This window comes from Lactuca saligna, chromosome 8 (assembly GCF_052625555.1).
Source record: "Lactuca saligna cultivar CGN05327 chromosome 8, ASM5262555v1, whole genome shotgun sequence".
Classification (NCBI taxonomy): Eukaryota; Viridiplantae; Streptophyta; class Magnoliopsida; order Asterales; family Asteraceae; genus Lactuca; species Lactuca saligna.
In genome coordinates, this window is record NC_136424.1 from 196996879 (window position 1) to 197017898 (window position 21020).

Here is a 21020-nt window from a genome sequence, read left to right on the forward strand (position 1 = left end):
TCAAGAATTAATTAAGTGATCAAAAGATAACTAATTAAATATATGGGTTGATTATGTAAATCATCCATAACTTGGATAGTGGGCTAAGAGGCTCCATGCATTATCAAGTTGGGTTACACCCATAGGATGCTCCAAGGGAGTTACAAACCCATGGGTCATGGAAATGAAGAGTCATGACACATTAAGGTTTACATGGTGTAACCCTAGATGTGTCAACACTATATATGGAACCCATTCTCCACCAAAATTTTCTATACACATGAACAAGTGAGGGCTAGGCCAATTTTTACAAGTGTAAGATTCTCTCAAAGTTTACTCCTTTGCAATTTGATGTTGTGTGAATCATTTGAGGCATCACACTTGGGGTGCTAGGCGCACAAGGTTTCAAGGATCATAAGCAACAACATGGTGTGTTATTCTATCTTTCATTCAAGTTAAAAATTGTTCCCGATATATGCTAGATAGGAATATAACCTTGGAGTTCAACTTTGCATGATAATTAGACAAACATAGATCCAAAGTTATTAGGGTTGCATGTACACTTAGGAAGTGTTAGAATGCTCAAAACCCATCAGATTGTACCAAACATTTTACAGTAATCAAGATATGAAAAGAAGATGTTCTTGAGGTGTTATTGGCTATCAAAATTGCTCAAAACTACAGAGAGAAAGCATCAAAATCGGACATCCAAGATAAGGCTGAAGAGGCACACCAACCTTCCTAATATAGAGCTCTAGACAAAATCCTAAATTTGCCCTTGTCAAGAATCCACGCAGACTGTGGAGAATCTTACGTGGGCCGCGTGACCATGACGGAGTTTTTGGGCTTCTTCAAGATTTGGCCCCCCACAGCTTAACAATTGGCCCAGTTCGAGTCTAATTAGCTTCTAGCCCATTTTCTTCAATATTTCTTCAATTTGAGCCCGATTTGTCTCTCCACATTAGCCAAAGCTTCCGCAAACTCCTAAACATCGATCTTGCACACTCAAGAATTCTCTCGTGCCTTTCAAATTTAAAGTTCAACACTTCCACGCCTTCAAGAAATTGGCATGCCCACTCCATGAATCACCTCCATAGCTATCAAACACTAAATCCCCATTTTCCTTCAAGTCCAATCGCCTCCCGAAAATCCAGCTCCGCTAGTCTCCAAAAAATCTGCAATGATTCTCAAAAAAATAGAAAGTACCCAAGATGGTCATAAAAATAACAAAAAGGAAAATATGCATGGAAATTAACTAAAATGAGAATGAAATGTGCTAAAAAATTATAAAATGAAGTTATCAGCCATTTTAACACTACCAAGGACTTCAAATTATACAATATTTTTGTTTATTCCAGTAGTTTACACTTTTAGATTTTCAGAAAGTACTTTTAAAAGTCCTAACGATTTCTCTACAATTTTATATGATCTTTTACAAAACAGGCTATCCGTACAGCTAATTTCCGACCAGTCAGTGAAAAAGGAGATTCTCACCTAAGTTGGAGGAAACAACAGGTCTTCGAAAAATTCATGGAAAAACTAGACTCAAATTTCAAACTTTGAGAACTTATAGATCATTAATCTGAATTCTAATGATTTTTCTATATTTTCTTGAAAACAGGGACAGATTGGTAATTTTGCTGAATTTTCCAGCTTTGAATTTCAAGGACTTTTTGACCACTTAACCTATTAAGCCACAACCAAAATCAACTATAAAGTTGTAAATCTAGTTCTTAACTGTAGCAAAATATCAATAAGTTAAAATAACAATTTCAATCTCAATCCACGATTCAAAGTACAATGCTTATATGAGAAAAATAAGGTACTTTGCTAAAAGAGAAAACACCACTAGGGCTTGAGTTTTCTCCAACACTGCCTCACATTAAGACCCTTTAGGGACTATTTTGAGGACCTTTTGGATGGTTCAAAACAAGGTCTTAGATGAAGGAAATTAATCACATGAATCTAAAAGAATGAAGATAACAAAAACATGAACTTGAACAAGGAAATCATTCAAGGTGTTCATAAGAAATTTTGACAGCAATTAAGCCATCAAAAACACCCTACACCAATGGAATTAAACCATATAAACATTCAAAGGTTTCAAGGAAGAAGAAGATGAGATTTTAGTAATCAATTAGGAAGAGAATTGAAAACAACAATCATCAATTGAAATGGAATTTGACATATATATATATATATATATATATATATATATATATATATATATATATATATATATATATATATATATATATATATATATATATATATATATATATATATATGCACAACAAAAAGATTAGAAGACAATTTTTACCAATTGTTGGCCAAAATCGCAGCCCTCTATCTTCTCTCTAGGATTGATCAAGCAAGGTTTCTTTCCTCCCTCCTCCTCCCTTGCTTCGATGATGCCTTCTCCCCCCCCCCCCCCTCAAGCCGTCGTTTCTTCCTTGCAGCTTGCATCACACATCAACACACAAAAGGGAATAGCTGATCAATTTTTCTCAATGAATAAATGGGACATGAACAAAAACGCACGAACCCATAAAACACAATACACTCGTCGATCCCTCTACATGGGGGTTATACCCTAATTTTTACCATCTACCCCCTTAAATCCCATATTGTATCCTTTTTTACCCTAACCCTAGAATCTTGACAATTAAAGTTTCCTTTTATGACATTTGAGTCCCTTGACCCCAATTACTGCATTGAAACGAATTATATTTATCCTAATAATTTCATAAATCAATTTCATTAAATTACGCACCTTTTAGTTTTGGATTAATTCTTTTAGATTTTAAATAATACTAATTTTAGTTAATTTATTCCATTTTAACCTCATAGATAAAATACTTTGCATCAATAGTTCTTCAAGTAACGGAACAACTAACGTCGTTTTTGATAAGATTATCGGGTCGTTACAATTCTCTCCTCCTTAAAAAGATTCCATCCTCGGAATCTCTATTTTTACGCTTCTTATTATTTATATGTCGCCTCTTTGTGTTATACTCCATCACGAATTAATGTCAAAGTAAAAGTGTGTTCACCAAAAGAGATATCACACAAATCAAACTTTTCACACATTACGACTAAATCAAACATAGCCACATCAATATCTACATCGCAACTAATCGACTTCGAGACACACTATAAACGACTACATAAATGCACTGATACCAACTACTTACTATCACTAGCATCAAATAACACAAAAGCACAAATAACACATAAACATGTATACAATTAACTAGGAGGGTTCCCAAAAATCACCTCATCAGTTTTCATATTGAAAGCACGAGCTTTCACCTTTGGCGCTTCATCTTTCTTCTCATCAGCTCCCATCTGGACCTTGGGGTTGGGACATTGCGTACTGATATGTCCCATTTGGCGATAGTTGTAGCACACAGGTTCAATACTCTTACAATCTTCACAACGGTGCCCCACCTTACCACATCACTTGCAACTCTTGGTACTGCTACTACATGGACCTCCATGAAAAGAGTGACACTTCTTACAAAATGTTAATTTTGCACCATTCTTTTGAAATTTCTGCTTCTCAGGGGACCCCGATTGACCCTCCCATTTGCGTTTTTCCCCAGACCTCGATGTGGTATGATCCCGAATAGCTATATCATTCTCTATCTTGTGGGCCTCATCCATGGTCTCGACCAAAGTGTTCTTCAATCTCATAACTGCACGGTACTCAAATGGTAACCCCTCCACATAGTGACGAATAAACTTCTCCTCAGTCGGGAAGTAATCAGTAGCGAACTGTGACTTCTTAGTAAAGGTGGTGTCATACTTAGAAATCATCATGCTACCTTTTTGTAGGTTCAAAAACTCCTGTTAGGCTTGTTGCATGCTACCATCACTATAGAAATGATCTTTCACCTTCTTACTAAGAATTTCCCAAGTCATAGCCCTCCGAGTGACTTCATTGGGTCGTGCGTTATTAGTGTCCCACCACTCGAGTGCTTCCTTGTCAAACGTTCGCACTGCATAATTCACCTTCTGCTCCTTAGTAAATTCATCAGATCGGAATGTTTGGTCCATCTTTCTAATCCAACGAAGGCATGCCATAGCACTTTCGCCTCCCTCAAAGGTAGGCGACTTATAGTCCATGAAGGTTTTGAATGAACTACGTCGCCCTTTGACAGCTCCAACGACCTCCTACATTGGCACGGAACGACTATGTGCCTCATCATCAAATGATTGATCTCCACCCTCGTTCTCGCCCTCAAGTGGCAATAGTCCGGCGGCATGCATCGCCTGTCGCATCTGCTCCAGTGCCATATCCTGATCCTGGAGCTACTCCTAAAGGTCAGCAATGATGACGGCACTCACTATGTTGCGTGCGCTCTGCGACAGTTGGACTCGTAGCTAACGGTTAATAGGTGGGGTCTGAAACATGAACAACGGTGTCCCGGGAGTATGGCTGTTCTGGCTACCGCCAGCTCCTCCAACATTCACATTCTCCTCAGCATTCGACATTATCCTAACTAATAAAGAGTTTCTTTTTAAACGTAGATACAAATATTAGGAAGGGAAAGTTTACAAGCAATTATCCAACAACACTCAACACACACCCTTCCCCCCTTAAGTACCTAAACGTCCTAATTGAGCCAACTAAGTTGTGAGTCTGAACACCGACATTTGTATTTAGTTCACTCACAACATTGCTCTGATACCAACTTGTAACGTCATGATTTTTACCATAATTTTTTTTTCTTTTTAAAACATTTATTTAACAGAATACATTGGTGGAAGACTTAGTTTTGTTTATTCAAAACATTTTTGAAACCACAACGTTACTTCAAAAATTCAAACGTAATTCCAAACCATTTAAAATGTAAACAATAGTACTTTAAAGTAAATAATCAAAACATGTCCGAGAGTGATATCGTTAATATAAATCTACTACCCATAAGAACCCCTCTCACCAAGGCCAATCTTCTAAACTACATGCACCAATCATAAGGCACAAAAGAGAAAAGATACAAGTGTCAGCCCCTGTTGAGTGAGTTTATAAAGTTGCACATAAAACATACAAACCCCAAATGGGTCAATCACTCATTTTATGATGAAGCATAAAGATGATAGACAAATACCACTTAGAAAGCTACCGCATACATTCATATATTTTTAATCAAAATTCTACCACATAACATATATGATCAACCAAATACCACATAAGCAACCGCATAGCATATAATTAATCACATTTCATATATAAGCAACCTTTAAATGTTCAACCTTTTATTAATAAGCAACCTTTGGTATATATATATATATATACACACACACACATATATTCAACCATTTAATATGCAACCAACCTTTTGTTACACGTTCAACCTTTTGTTAATAATCAACCTTTGTTATATATTCAACCTTTTAATATGCAACCAACCGTTTGTTACATGTTCAACCTTTTATTATATCTGTCCAACCGATTGATAGAAAAGTTTCTATAAGTGCTACCTAACCCAAGAGAAACATCCTGTTCACTACTTGTGTACATGGCCAGCCGAATGCTCTAAGTCGCTCATGACTTCCACCCGAAACACCAACCCCGTGACTCCACTTTCGCTACTCCGACTTTTCAAAGTACAAGTACCCCGCGGTGTTGTTCAAGATCGGAACAAACGGTGCCAATTCCAACGATACACCTCCCGATTCCCACGTGATGTTTGCGTTGGCCGCGAACGAGGGACCAACATCACTCCAGCCCACGAACACCGAAGTGCCAAAAAACCATGTGTCACACGCTCATCTAGAAAGACCGGCAACTAATCACCGTTGTGGCTATATCTCTTTTTATAGGTACTCTTTCAACCTAGTAGGCACCCTTAATGATCCGGATAAGGTTTTAGGCAAAGATCATCAAACTACCCAAACCCACTACGCATAACCCCGCAATGTCATTTATACATTAAGTAAAGCATGTAATGCACACCATATAAATGTGTATTAAACATGCAATGTATTCATAACCAACACATCAAAACATAACCATACATCATATTTCAAGTAACTTAAGCTAGCATGTCGTATACATCAAGGACATCAAAGCGTAAGCAACATAGCAATGAGGTCATATCATGGCATTAGCACAAATCGTATTTTAGCATCACAAATATCATATCATCATCAAGCACAAGTAATGACATGGTCATCCTAAAGTGAATCAAATCACCGTCTACGGATTCCACGTTTCAATAATGCAACCTTAGTGAGTTAAAACTATGAACTCACCTTTAGCCTTGATGAAATCTTCCTTCTATTCCAAGTATTGAATTTACTTGAAGTGCTCAAGGATCCAACTAAACACCACATATAACATTAAATTAACAAATAAAGTATATGTTTCAAACATACAACTTTATTCTAACTTTTATATAATTTTTATATTTTCCTTGTCGGCCCCTCGTTCAATGTCTTAGTTATAAAACCTAATCTACAGCTCCAATTGGAATGAAATCAGACATTATGGAAACTATATTTGATTTCCTAGAACTTCATGATATTGGAGCATCTTCCAATTCTTCCCGGATTACCAGCTATAGCTCTTGCAAGATGGGGAAAAGTTGTTGTGCAAAATTCTAACATTCACCAAAAATCACTATATGATTCAAGACTTTAGGTAAATGATTATAGTTGCTCAATTTTACACACAACATGATTGAATGGTAGTATTAAGACATCAATAATGTACTTTTATGAGAATATCAAATAGATGACACAAAAACATTGAGAGTAGAATGCCTAAACATATAGACGAACAGTTAGAACAAAGTTTAAGATTTTGACCCGTAACAGCCACCTGTCCAAGGCCATTTTAACACGACCAAGGACTGAAAATTATACAATATTTTTGTTTATGCCAGTATTTTATACTCTTATCTTTTCAGAAAGTACTTTTAAATGTCCAAACGATTTTTCTACAATTTGTAGGAAACAACCTATCCGTACAGCTATTTTCTGACTAGTCAGTGAAAAAGGAGATTTTCACCTAATTTATAGGAAACAATAGGTCTTGCAAAATTCATGGACAAACTAGACTCGAATTTCAAACTTTGAGAATTTACGGATCATTAATCCGATTTCTAATGCTTTTTCTAGATTTTTTTGAAAACAGGAACAAATTGGTAATTTTGCTGAATTTTCCAGCTTTGAATTTTAAGGATTTTTTGACCACTTCACCTATTAAGCCGCAACCAAAATCAACTATAAAGTTGTAAATAGAGTTCTTAACAGTAGAAAAATGTCAATAAGTTAAAATAACAATTTCAACCTCAATACATGATTCAAAGTACAATTCTTATATGAGAAAAATATGGTACTTTGCTAAAAGAGAAAACACCACTTGGGCTTGAGTTTTCTCCAACATTGCCTCAACCTTTTAGGGACTATTTTGAGCACCTTTTGGATGGTTCAAAACAAGGTCTTATATGAAGGAAATTAATCACACGAATCTAAAAGAATGAAGATAACAAAAACATGAACTTGAACAAGGAAATCGTTCATGGTGTTCATAAGAAATTTTAACAGCAATTAAGCCATCAAAAACACCCTACACTAATGGAATTAAACCAGATGAACTTTCAAAGGTTTCTAGGAAGAAGAAGATGAGATTGTAGTAATCAATTAGGAAGAGAATTGACAACAACAATCATCAATTCACCTGGAATTTGACATATATATACACAACAAAAAGCTTAGAAGATAATTTTTACCAATTGTTGGCCAAAATCGCAGCCCTCTTTCTTTTCTATAGGATTGATCAAACAAGGTTTCTTTCCTCCCTCCTCCTCCCTTGTTTCGATGATTCCTTCTCCCCCCACAATCCGTCGTTTTTTTTCCTTGCAGCTTGCGTCACACGTCCACACATAGAAGGGAATGGTTGATCAGTTTTTCTCAATGAATAAATGGGACATGAACAAAAACGCACGAACCCATAAAACAAAATACAATCGTCGATCCCTCTACATGGGGGTTATACCCTAATTTTTACCATCTACCCCCTTAAATCCCATATTGTATCGTTTTTTACCCTAACCCTATAATCTTGACAATTAAAGTTTCCTTTTATGACATTTGAGTACCTCGACCCTAATTACTGCATTGAAACGAATTATATTTATCCCAACAATTTCATAAATCAATTTCATTAAATTACGCACCTTTTAGTTTTTGATTAATTCTGTAAGATATTAAATAATACTATTTTTAGTTAATTTATTCCATTTTCACCTCGTAGGTAAAATACTTTGCATCAATAGTTCTTTGAGTGACGGAACAACTATCATCGCTTTTGATAGGATTATCAGGTCATTACACATAACTCTGGTGTACGTGAGGCGTAGTATGATCAAGGAAAACACGGAGCCATGTACGTAAGCGCAGCATACAAAGTGGTACCCACATCGTACGTGTGCTGACTCAAAACCCTAATTTTTTTAGGATTCAAGCCATATAAATATGTCATTATGTCCCATGTCTTAGCCTACTTAGCTCAAAAACCCTAAAATCTAACCTTTATCATGCTTGTGTGTTCTTGACCTTCTGGATATCATTTTTGTAGCTTGGAGCCTTGGAAAGAAGAAGAGGAAATTGGAGAAGAAGAGTTAGTGAAGCTTGAGCTTGAAGATCCGAAACGTCATCATAATTTAGCATCCATTTGAGGTATAAAGTTTAGAACTTGCCTTATGAATGTTTAGATCTCTTGTGTTTGAGTTTTTGGGCCTTTTGGTCCCATGGATGAAGCTTTAATGATCAAGTTCGTTTCCTAAGCTTAGAGTTACCACTCTTTGTGTTATTTGACTCCTTTATTCAGAAAGTTGCCATCTTGGATGTCTTGAAGCATCCATGAATGAGTATTGGTCATTTTTAAGGGACTAGGTTGTCATATTCCAAGTTTAGGTTCATTTGGTGGCATGCAAGCCACCAAGTGGTCGACTTTGTGGGTGAAGATCCATCATTGGACTCAAATATTTGTTTAGAGCCTCAGAGCTTAAGGGTTTAAGTTATTTTTGGGATTATGGTTTAATAGGAGAGGATGTTAGGCATACTGATTTGGGCTTAGCGTACAGATGAGTATGTCCCGCATACACACTGATTTGGGCTTTGCGTTTTTGGGCCTCGGTTCGGATCACTTTCATTGATTAGTGACTAGGACCGTGGTGTACCATCTGGAATTGGACCAATGGGCTAGGGAAACATCATTGGGCCTTGGGCTAAGGCCCATGCGAAAGGATAGGGCCCAATTAGAAAATGGGCTATATGTTGGGCTTCATGGGATTATTTATCTTTTGGGCCATGGATTGTGATTTAAGGACCAAGTTATGTTAGGGGTAAAATAGTCTTTTACCCCAAGTAGGGATTTTTGGTTAATGAGGTAGATCCCTTTTTTGATTAGCTTTTATTTGGAAATTGATCTCTCGGAGAGCCATTGGACCAGTAGATAGGGATCATTTGTTCGATTAACTTTTATAGGTGATTTTTCCTCACCGAATTTAGCGGCTCTAAGGCACCAAGGCCGAACCTTATTGATTATGTTGATATACTCATTGTCCATGTGATACTTGTATAAGTATGTATATGTATGCTTATTGGGCGGGACCTGTATTGCGAGTGTGGGTGGGGACCGTTTTATGAATGTCAGTGGGGCCCATATCTCTTTGGGTGGGGCCCATTATGTGATATGATGAGATGTGGTGTCTTGGGGAAACTCACTAAGCTATGTGCTTACAGTTTTTAGTTCATGTTTTAGGTACTTTCGGTTCCCTGGGCAAGAGCTTAGGTTGACCGTATCGCATACACCATACAGATTCTACGTTTCTTATTTACTCTGATTTTGATATATTGGTAATACATTCTTTTGATGAGATGTACGAATGATGTTTCAAAACACTATTTTTATCTGTTATAAAACAAAATTTATGTATGTTTCAGATGATGGGAGATCCCTAATGCTTGATGAACAAAGTGTTGTCAACTTTCCTCGTTTGTATTCACTTTCCAAAAGATAACTAGCCAGTGTATCGTATCCTATCCTGAATGCTTGCTTAAAACCTTAGACAACTTTATCAATATTATATACGTCATTTGGAAACTCTTCATATGCAAATCCTGGAGGTTGTTTTATAAAGACTTCTTCTGAAAGATTTCCATGTAAGAAGGAAGTCTTTACGTCCATTTGGTCGACTTTGAATTATTTGAATAAAGCAAAAGTAAGGAACGAAAGGATTGATTCAAGTCTAGCAACAACGGAAAAGGTTTCGTCATAGTCTAACCCTTGCATTTGACAAAATCCTTAGGCCACGAGTCTTGCTTTGTTTTTACTGATATTTCTATCTTCATCCATCTTGTTTTTGAACACCTAGTAAGTACCTATGATGGTTTTTCCTTGAGGACTCGGAACCAAAGTCCACAAACGATAACATTGAAACTCATTCGGCACATCTTGCATAGTTGTGCTCCAGTCAGCTTCCTTGAGAGCATTAACAACATTCTTTGGTTTGATCATAGAGACAAAATTCACAAGCAAGTAGAAGTTGTTGTTGACTCTGCTATGAGTGAGAATTCTAGAATTTACATCTCTAATAATTTGAGATACAGGTTGATCTCGAAGAATTCAAGGATTAATACTCTCATCCGTGTTATTCAGAATTGAAACTTCCTTATTTAAGGAGTTAGGTGGCTTAGTTTTTCTAGAGACGACATCATGATCTTTAGATTCAGAATGAGACATGATAATTTTATCAATTTTAGAAACAAAAAGTCCAGTGACATTAGACAAGAAATCTAGAATAGGTTCTAGAGAGCTGAAAGTAAGTTCATTCATAATGGAAGAAGCATGATCAATCCGATCATGGTTGAATGAGTGTGCATCGAATGTGACATAAAAAATTTCCTCAACAGTTTTCCTTGAAATATTATGAAGGCCTTGGATACACTAGAGTATCCCATAAACACTCCTTCATCATCTTTGGATTCGAACTTTTAGTGCTGATCTCTTTGATTCAAAATATAGTGGACATAGCCCAACACATGAAAATAAGTGATGTCTGATTTTCTCCCTTTCAGCAAATCGCACGCAGTCTTCCCATGTCGCTTTACAATGATGGAACAATGTTGAATGTAATGAGTTGTGTTGAAAGCTTCAGCCCAAAAGGATAAAGGAGGACCAACTTCAACAACAAGAATTCTCCCAACTTCAATGAGAGTTATATTTCATCTTTCAGCAATACCATTTTGCTAAGGAATTCTAACAACAGAGAAGTTTTGAGAGATTCCTGAACTTGAGTAAAAGTCTTCTAGGGAGGAGTTTCTGAATTCAATGCCATGATCACTATGTAATTGTATGAATTTATGATCATAAAGAAGTTCCCATTGCGTAATGAGTGATATGTTTTCATCAATAACATCGCTTTTCTTTCTTAGAAAGATTACCCAAGTAAATCTTGAAAATTCATCAATGATTACCAGAGTGAACTTCTTCCTAAATCTTAACTTAATTGGGACTGGTCCATAAAGGTCCATACGAAGGAGATGAACGGGTTTGATGATGGAGGAACATGACTTAGGCTTGAAGGAAGACTTGATTTTCTTTCCTTTTTCACATGCTGAACATAGTTTATCTTTGATAAATTGCATCTTAGGAATTCCTCGCATAAGCTGAATTTCGGAAATCTTTGATATGCTCCTGAAGCTCAAGTGATATAGTCTCTTGTACCATAGCCAATTCAGATGAGACTGACCGCATGAAAAGAAGCATCGTCGAAGAGAGTTGTTAGCAGAAAACATATCCAAAAACACATATGTCATTCTGTCTATTTGTTCAGCGTCACATAATTGGTTGGTTGAGATGAGATTGTGTCGAGGGCCTTTTACATATGAAGCATTCTTGAATACAACATAATTGCACTTGATGGTTCCATATCCCTTTGTAGCTCCCTTACCATTGTCTCCATATGTAACAGTTGGACCATCATTCCTTACAAAGTCATCAAGAAGTGACTTGAAACCTGCCATGTGTCTAGAACAACCACTATCCAAGTACTAAATATGTTCTTTATCAAGAAAAACAAACAACTAAAATGTATAATTAGTATATACCGACCTATTTTGCAATGGATCACATAAGGGAACATGTGATAACAAGCATTAGGAGACAATTCAATAGGTTTCCCTTTTTGATCCATTTTTCATTTCGCGTTATGATGTTGTAAGTACGAATGGAGCTCTTTTGAAATGTACACTCGATGACTCTGTGAAAGGCATCACCAGACCGATAACAAACTTTGGTTCAATGATTCTTTCTTTTAACATTAGAACTTTATTTTCTTTTATCAATAAAGCCTGAAGAATTTTGATCATTTGATTTAAAAAATCTTGCTTTACTTCTCGACCAATGAGTGTCATCGATGGTATGCTTAGATGACATTTTTCGTGTGGCATAGATGAGCTTAAAGAATTATTCAAATTAGAAATCTTTAATTGATCTTCAGATTCAATGTTGCTAATAGAGCACTAAGGAAACATGCTAAGAATTTTGTTTACAAAATGGACTTCACTGTTGGAGATAGGAAATTTTAGCAAGATCTTGGTGGATGGAAAAACATACTCATGATGAGGAGGTTGACGAGAAGGATTGAGGGTAGATAAATGAGATACACATTTGGTATTACCATTAGGGTCAGTAGTACAATGTGTATTAATCAAAGTTTGATTTATGTAATAGGTACCTACAAATCTATCTCTAAAATATTTCTCGAGACTATCAACGTTATAAAAAGTTTGTTTAGTCTCATGCTTTTTGATTAAGGATACAACGCCTTTAACATCACCCCAAGCATTTTCTCACACTAATCAAAATTTTAATCATTAATAATTCTTGTGACATTACGGTGTGAAGAAGCCTAGTTATTTAAAATAAGTTGAATGCTTCTTGCATGATAAACAACTTTTTTCCTTTTTAGCATGAAGCAAATTGTTGGTCAATGAGATACAAGTGTTTACCTTTTTAAATGAGAAAGTGAGGCCTCCAAAAAAGAGAGTTTTTCTTTAAGGTTTTTAACTCAATTTTGAGAGAATAATTTTTATGTATTTGAAATAGATAGATCGAAACGTTGATCATAAAACATGTTAGTTTTTTCAATGGACAAATAGTTAGCGAAATTCTTTACCTAATACGTTGAGGCTAAGTCCTAGTCCTAAGACTTAGAGTCTATGACGACTTGAGAAGGGTCAACGTCAAATGTACTAATGTTGTCTCTTTGTGCTTCAGCATGAGACTCGATGATTTGAGCCATGAGACACTTGATTTTTTAAAACTTTATCATCTAAAAGTCCTTTGTCAAATGCTAATGCTAGGTTAATTATCGTCTCTTGTGTAGTTGAGCAATTATGAACCATACGATAGACATGATATGGAAGAGAATTTCCAATAGCAATCCTTGGCTTCATGTCGATATTTAGAACTCTTTTTTCTTCTTTGTTTGATCCATACACATATTTTGGCTTTAGTTCATTACTGAGTGCATTATCATTGGAGAGTAGATGCATAGAGACGATGGGACCCTGGTTGATGATCTCAAGCATGTCACAGTCCATGATTTCATGAACATCCATTCCCTTTAATTTCCCAGATGCAAAGTTAAGTTCATCAAAAGGAGGAATCTTGTTGAGAGCAGACGACTTGGGATTATAGGAAGTTGACATGATAACTTGAGTGTATCATAAACTTGCTCTGATACCAATTGATGGTTTGTATCGATTGAATACACTCAAGTGTGAATAATAAATAACAAATAAACTAGACAAAGATTAAACAGAAACACTGAAGAACACAAGTAATCACATAGATGTTTTTACTAAGAAATTTTTTTCTCTCCCAGAGAACGAGGTCACAAAGACGGTAACCAATACATACATTAGGGTTTCACCCTAATGTTGATTATATACTATTAGAATAACTGATATCACACAAATCAAGGGATATATACCTATCTAAGTAAAGGTCTGATCCTAATCATAACGGTTATGGATCAGATATATATTCTATATATACGTATAACTGCCTAATATACATAAGATCATCAAGATTATGGAGTTCACACTGACGCTGATTATTCTGGAGCTTGCGTTGGCGCTGGTGATGACATTAGCGTTGGTGCTGTAGGTCAGCGTGTGATGTTCGACTCATCAAATCATAAGGTGTGACCTTATAATGATTTTGATTAGCTTACTTAGGTCTACAAAAGGTATGTATTCTAAATATGATTTCGAATCTGTAGGGTTTAGTTGTGTTCTTCATAAGTATGTTGCTATTAGATATGAAAAAGATATGGATCCATTTTAGGTTGCATGTACCCTTAAATGTTAATAGATTTTCCGTTTGTACATTAAATTTGTAACCTAAAATAGCAAATAGATTTAAGGAAATAATGTTTAACACATGCCTCACCTAATACTCTTTTTGTTTTGTGCAGTTTTGGGTGACACATTCCTAAGAGAGCCTAACACTCAAAAGTATGTAACTTGGAAGTTAAAACACTCGTATTTTGATGATTTCTTCTTGTATTTTGATTTCAAACCTACATATCACACCATATTTTTATGTGAACGAAGAAGAAAAGATTATTATAAAGAAATAAAGCAACCTTTAGGAAGCTGGACATCTAATGTTGAGAAACAAAGACGAAACAAAACAAAATTAATCAGACACCGGGATATGAGCCCAAAAGGGCACATATAGTTGCATATAATAGAGATTAAACAACACCTAAGATATGCAAGTTCTTAGATCATTTCTGAATGCAGTAAATAACTTAGCTATCGCCTTCAAGTTTAGTGATATTATGTATTTTGTTTTTGATAATGAAAAGCATATACTACTGTACCAGTCTTTTCTTTTGCTCTCCAAGCTAATAACAACGTTGATAGGCTTTACTTTTCTTTGTGTAAACATCTTCAAGCTCCTTCTGTAAACAACTAATTCTCTTTCTTACAAGTTCCAAATCGGCTTTAAGTCGTTTAACTATAGCTTTACGTCCCTTTAGATCCATTTTCATGTCCTCAATGTCATCTAATCGAATCTAACAAGATAAGTTTAATTACGTACATCATATAATTAGTACTACCAAAAATGATAAAGACACAAAAATGGAAAAAGGGTTACCTTTATCTTATGTTGTAGAGCTCGCTTTAAATCTACATCGTACTTCGATAGTCTTTCGATTGAGTACCAAAAACTAGGAAGGTGATCAGGCTCTGGTGCAGTGTAAATTTCCCGTGTTTCATTGAGGTTTCTCATTTCAAGATAAATTCTCATTTCCTCTAACCGATTCTTGTTCCCATGTTGGATCCTTTGCGCCATGCTCTCACTCTTTGAATGGTGAATGGAAGAAATCACTGCGTAAAATTAAAGGGAATATAGATATGATGTTTAAGAATTAGTTATCAACCATACCAGATCTTTAACTTGTGTAGAAGATGATGTCAATCCACCTGAGTTCTTTAGACACAGAAGTTCTTCCTTTACTTGATGCAAATAATCCGTGTCCATCCTCCCTTTCTTGATCAGCCTTTTTTGGCAACGTTTTCGATCTGGTCTTAGAGGCGTTTGAGCATCTTTTTCAGACAAATGTAAAAAACCAGTTGTTCTTGGTATTGAATTTGTAGATAAATGAGGCTTGACTTTACACAGATAACCCTCAAGATTACTTATTTCCTGTGTCTTGCGTTGTATATACTGATCATGATTTGTAAACCACATTAATTTCCGGTTTATTTGATGTTCATCTGCCTGTTAAACAGTTCAGAAACAGAAAAACAAAGAAACATATGTGAGCTTTGCTTTTGCAACAATCGATCCAAGGAAAGCATAAAACTTTTAAGATCTACAGTTACCTTTAACTGCTCTATATCTTTGTTGATACTGGATCGAGCAAGAGTCAGCAACTGACATTTTTGCTTTTCCACCTCTTCTTTTTGCGTTTCATCAAGAGAAGGCTGAAACTTGGTGATATAAAAACCATGAATGTGATTTCCATCTTGTAACTCTATTCGCATGGCGTCGCATTTCTTGTATTCTTCCATTTGAGCCGACATCATTTAAGTCTTAATTTCGTGATTAAATGAAGTAGGCAGTGATACTATAGGGGGAGTAAACTGGATTTTCCAAAGGAACTTGGAAGCATAGCCAATTCTTGGTGATATGATGTATCGTTCATTACTTTTTATGGATTTATAAATTAGAGCACTTGCACCCCACGGCAAGAAAGTCAACGAAGAAAATAATTACGATTTAAAAATGAATAGAAAATCATAAAACTAATAAAAATGAGTGGATGCTATAACCAAAAGTTTTAATTAGTTTAGATCATGCGGTGGGCACACTGCACACATGCATTTTAGTCATTGTTTTGAAAAAAAAAAATGACACCATTAAAATTTTGTGTCAGGGCCGGTCCAAACGTATATGGGGTCCGGGGCGTAAAGAAAAAAATAGTCCCTCAACGACAAATATAATAAAGATTAATATATCATTTATTCTTTACTATATACATTTTCAATTAGCACTAACAAGTAAACCAAATTGTTAATCTTTTAAGCTACTTTGAGTTTGAACTAACTTTAGACCCTAATAATCATTTAGGTAATATTTTTTTTTTATATATATACACTGCATAGTCTAGAAATTTTGGGCCCCTGAAGACGTGGGCCCTGGGCGATCGCCCGGGTTGCCCACCGTCTGGACCGGCCCTGGTCATATGTAAAAAATACTCTTTTTTTCCTGTTGGACATAAACTAATAAAACTGATATTTAAAGGACCATGTCTGGAAATTTTATGTAAAAGTGAAATTAAATCCTAATTGTAACCCCACCGATTATGACTGTAGTTAGGGGAACATCATTTGGAGGTTTGAGAAAAATCAATGCTCCATGGACAGAAACAGATGGGTGCATACCACTGTGGTGGTACTGGTTCTGGAGCAGGTGTAGGTTTTCCAGACCGGTACAACAAGCATATGGTACAAATCAATGAAATGGTTGTTATCCAACAGTTTAGATGAGTTATGTGACTTGGATGAACATTTATAAGTTTATATAATGTTTATTTAAAAAATGCAATCTTAAGATGGTGTTTATCTAATTAGAAAATGTCGTGATTATTTATATAAAAAACATACAAAAGTAATTGCTGTTACAAAAACTTATAAAAAGTAATTCGATCTCCAAACCAAGTCAACCAACAAAAAGTATCACTCGTAATAATAACATATAAAAGTATTTACCTTAATACAAAACTTGGTAGCTTAATAATAATTTGATACCTTGTGTTCGAAAGATTGTAACTTAATGACTATGTTACGAAATATGTTGGAATTACAACTTAAAACAAAATACAAAACGAAGCTACATGATTAGAAGATAACATGCCATTGAAACTTCAAAAAAAATAAGTTATTACATTTTAAAGTATTTCACAAAATACAAGTCAGAAGAGCTGAAAACCTTTCAACTTTGATATCGCTTCTTCGGAGATTGTAACTCAAATATTAATCAATCAAAAAAATGTAAACATGTAACACAAAACTAAGCACAAGCACCAAACTAAATGTTGGAAAATATATCATGTCAATATACTTCAAACAAATAAATTATGATATTTTAATGAATTTAATTGATTATGCTTTTAAACTTCCAATTCCAAACCGGTTTTTACACAAAAGTGGTCAGACGGAACCAATATTGTATGTTAGCAAAGAACCAATAGGTTGACTAATGCATATGTCCGTGATAGGTCCCAATATGTAATCAACACTAGTATAAAAGACATTTATTGATACGGTTAAAACTATTCGTTGATGCAGTTTTCAAACCACACCGATAAATATAGCATAAAAAAATAAGATATTTGTTGATGCGGTTCCAAAAACCGCATTATAAAATTTTGTAAACCGCATTACAAAATGTCCTGGAAAAAAATACAACTAACACCAAAAAATAACATATTTGTTGATACGGTTCCAAAACCGCATTATATAATGCTATAAACCATATTAGAAAATGTCATGAAAAAAATACAAATAGCACCAAAAAAAACTAGAACCGCCATATTAAAAAATCACACCAAAAAAATGGAAACCACCTTAACAAATCTGCTAAAAGATCATTTTTTGGTGCCTTTTAGATACGATTGTCTTATTTTTTTGATGCGACAGATATCACACCAAAACTTGGGAACTGTTCTATTAAAATATAGCACAAAAAAAACGTATTATTAAAACAATTACCTTAAAAAATGAGAAGCACATTTTAAAATAGTGGCACAAAATACCAATAATTTATAATCGGGTGTTTAGTTAAAAAAAAAAACTAGGATCAAGCTATTTGAATCCTTTTTATTTTTTTAAAGGATCCTAATGATTACTTTAACTTTTTTTCTTAAAATAAACTACTCATTACAAAATAATTATTTTTTATTAATTATCATTACATAATATTAGATCCTTCGTAATTATTTTTTATAAAAAACATATTAAAATATATATATATATATATATATATATATATATATATATATATATATATATATATATATATATATATATATTAAATCTACAAAATAAAATATTTTAAACAAAAAAAATTATTTTTTTTCTCGGTTTTTTAATGCAGTTTATATAATAATAATAAAATAAAATTACAATATAATACATAACAAAATAATTCAAATATATTTCCATACATAAAAATAATTCAAATATATTCATACATAAAATTCTAGTGGAACAATTAGATTTTTTGGTATGTATGTCTTCGCCTAGTCGAACCATGGACGCCACTCATTCGCCGCCACCATCGGACAACCCAACTGCCGACTCACCACCTTTCTTTTTCTAATTCTCTCTTTATTTTCCCAACAACTTTTAACGGTGGGAAGAATCGGATTTTTGGTGTGTGTGTGTGTAGATTTTCATTTCAAATTATTGTATACTTGTATATATACATGAAACAAGCAATTGTCGATGTAGATATATGTAAAGTCACTATATTTTCTATTAATAATACTTAGTGCATTTAAATATTTAATATCATTTTATTTTTATTTCTTTGTTTATAAAAATATTAAAATATATAGAAAACGTTAGCATGTTGTATTATTATTTGATTATAAAAGAATAAAATATATAATAAATAAAAAGTTGATATTACACCTCTTAATTAATGTATTGTTACTTGTCAATATATTAGTTATCAATTTTAAATTTATTAGACCTCCTCATTAATGTGATGTTATTTTTCAATATATTTATTCTCTATTTTAAATTTTATATTTTATATTATTGTTTTTATTAATTCACAAATAAAAAATAGATCTAATATATATTGAGAATTAATTTTACATATTATTTGAATCAACGATTATAATTTCACATAACTAATAAAAATATCTCTTAAATTAATAATTTATTTAAAATAACTGATTAAAATTTTGAGTTTTTACTATAAAAGTTTGATTAATTTTATAACCGCGGTTTCCACAGGTTATAAACTTGTTTGATTATAAAAGAATAAAATATATAATAAATAAAAAGTTTATAGGAATTAAATGATTGGTACAAGTTTCCAAAAAAAATTAACTTTTAGTAATCATACAAGGAAATTTATACTTAAAACATCATTAATAAGGAGTCCTCTAAAAAAAATTGGAATCCAATTAATAGAACCCAAAAAACTAACCATCAATTAAAATACTAATTAATACTACAAAACATCCTAATTCTTACACAAATTTTTTCATCATGTCAATTAAACGCGGTATCATTTCTAAGACCACATTTTCATGTTCTTTAGGCAAAGCATACTTTTTCTTCTTCCAAAAGTGCAACAAACAAACAAATTATATATATATATATATATATATATATATATATATATATATATATATATATATATATAAACACAACCAAATAGAAAAATTGATGTTTTTTAAATATATGCAAAACATTTACTCTATTTTGTATATCATGTTGAATGATCTCAACAAACTCTCACATATGTTTAATTACTATGTATCTACATTCCCAGATTACTTTTTGTTGGTCGCACTACATTTAATCCACAATTAAATATTGTCAAACTAATTAAAATAAATTTATAAAAAAATAATAGAAAACATACCTATAGTGTTATCCAGTTGTTAAATTGTCCCGGGAAACGTTTATCAGCTAAAGAAGGAAAGAGGTTTTCTTTCTGTTGGTCATTTTCGTCCGTTTTGTTCTTTTCGTTTTTTTTTTGTTATTTTTGACATTTTCCTTTATACCACTTAAACAAGCAGGAATATAATCGGATTTGCTATTTGGACATTGGATAAAAAGCACCCAATGCTGACTACAAGAATAAAAATTATAGAACAAATAAACATGTATCTGTAATGTATATATATATATATATATATATATATATATATATATATATATATATATATATATATGTGTGTATATATATTATTAAACAAAGAGTTTACTCGTGTAAATATGGAGCAAGGAAAATACCTTCATGATACGAAAATACTTCTTTAATGTGCTCAATGGTGACTATCATATTTTTTCAATGATTTAAATTGCTAATGTAGAACGAATCAAAGAAAGCGCATTCTGCATTAGGCGACCTAAAAAGAAGTCTGAATGTGTGTGTATATATATATATATATATATATATATATATATATATATATTACACAATGTTAGTAAAATTAATTATATCTAAAATGTTATTATACTATATTAAAAGTATAATAACTTAGATCGCAAACCAATATATAATGCTAAAATCAAGCAAATCCTTTAAAAATAGTTGTAACACCTTGTTATATGGGATGATAAGTCAAACCCTATGGCAATACATTCCTTAGGTTGGAAGAATATTAATGGCATGTGTACACCCAAACATTTCTGCTACTTGAAAAGCAACATTTTGGATTTTAGAACTTCTTTGTTGTATTTTTCTCAAAGATGTA

The 21020-nt window shown here is 33.5% G+C and overlaps 1 protein-coding gene across 4 annotated transcripts; it reads right to left on the bottom strand.

Moving 5' to 3' along the window:
• Positions 1-556: 556 nt before the first annotated feature.
• On the bottom strand, positions 557-16196 carry LOC145011954 (uncharacterized). 4 transcript variants are annotated; one of them, XM_078970706.1, is made up of 5 exons: positions 15901-16196; positions 15461-15796; positions 15170-15376; positions 14892-15086; positions 557-1154 (listed from the first exon to the last, which is right to left on the bottom strand). In XM_078970706.1, the coding sequence occupies exons 1-4, from the start codon at positions 16102-16104 to the stop codon at positions 14916-14918; spliced, it is 918 nt and encodes a 305-aa protein (XP_078826832.1). In that variant the 5' UTR covers positions 16105-16196; the 3' UTR covers positions 557-1154; positions 14892-14915. The 4 variants fall into 4 exon arrangements, with proteins under 4 accessions (XP_078826832.1, XP_078826833.1, XP_078826831.1 ...); XM_078970707.1 differs by lacking the exon at positions 557-1154 and having other exon boundaries at positions 14621-15086; positions 15170-15402; positions 15499-15796; XM_078970705.1 differs by lacking the exon at positions 557-1154 and having other exon boundaries at positions 14621-15086.
• Between the last annotated feature and the right edge of the window lie 4824 nt (positions 16197-21020).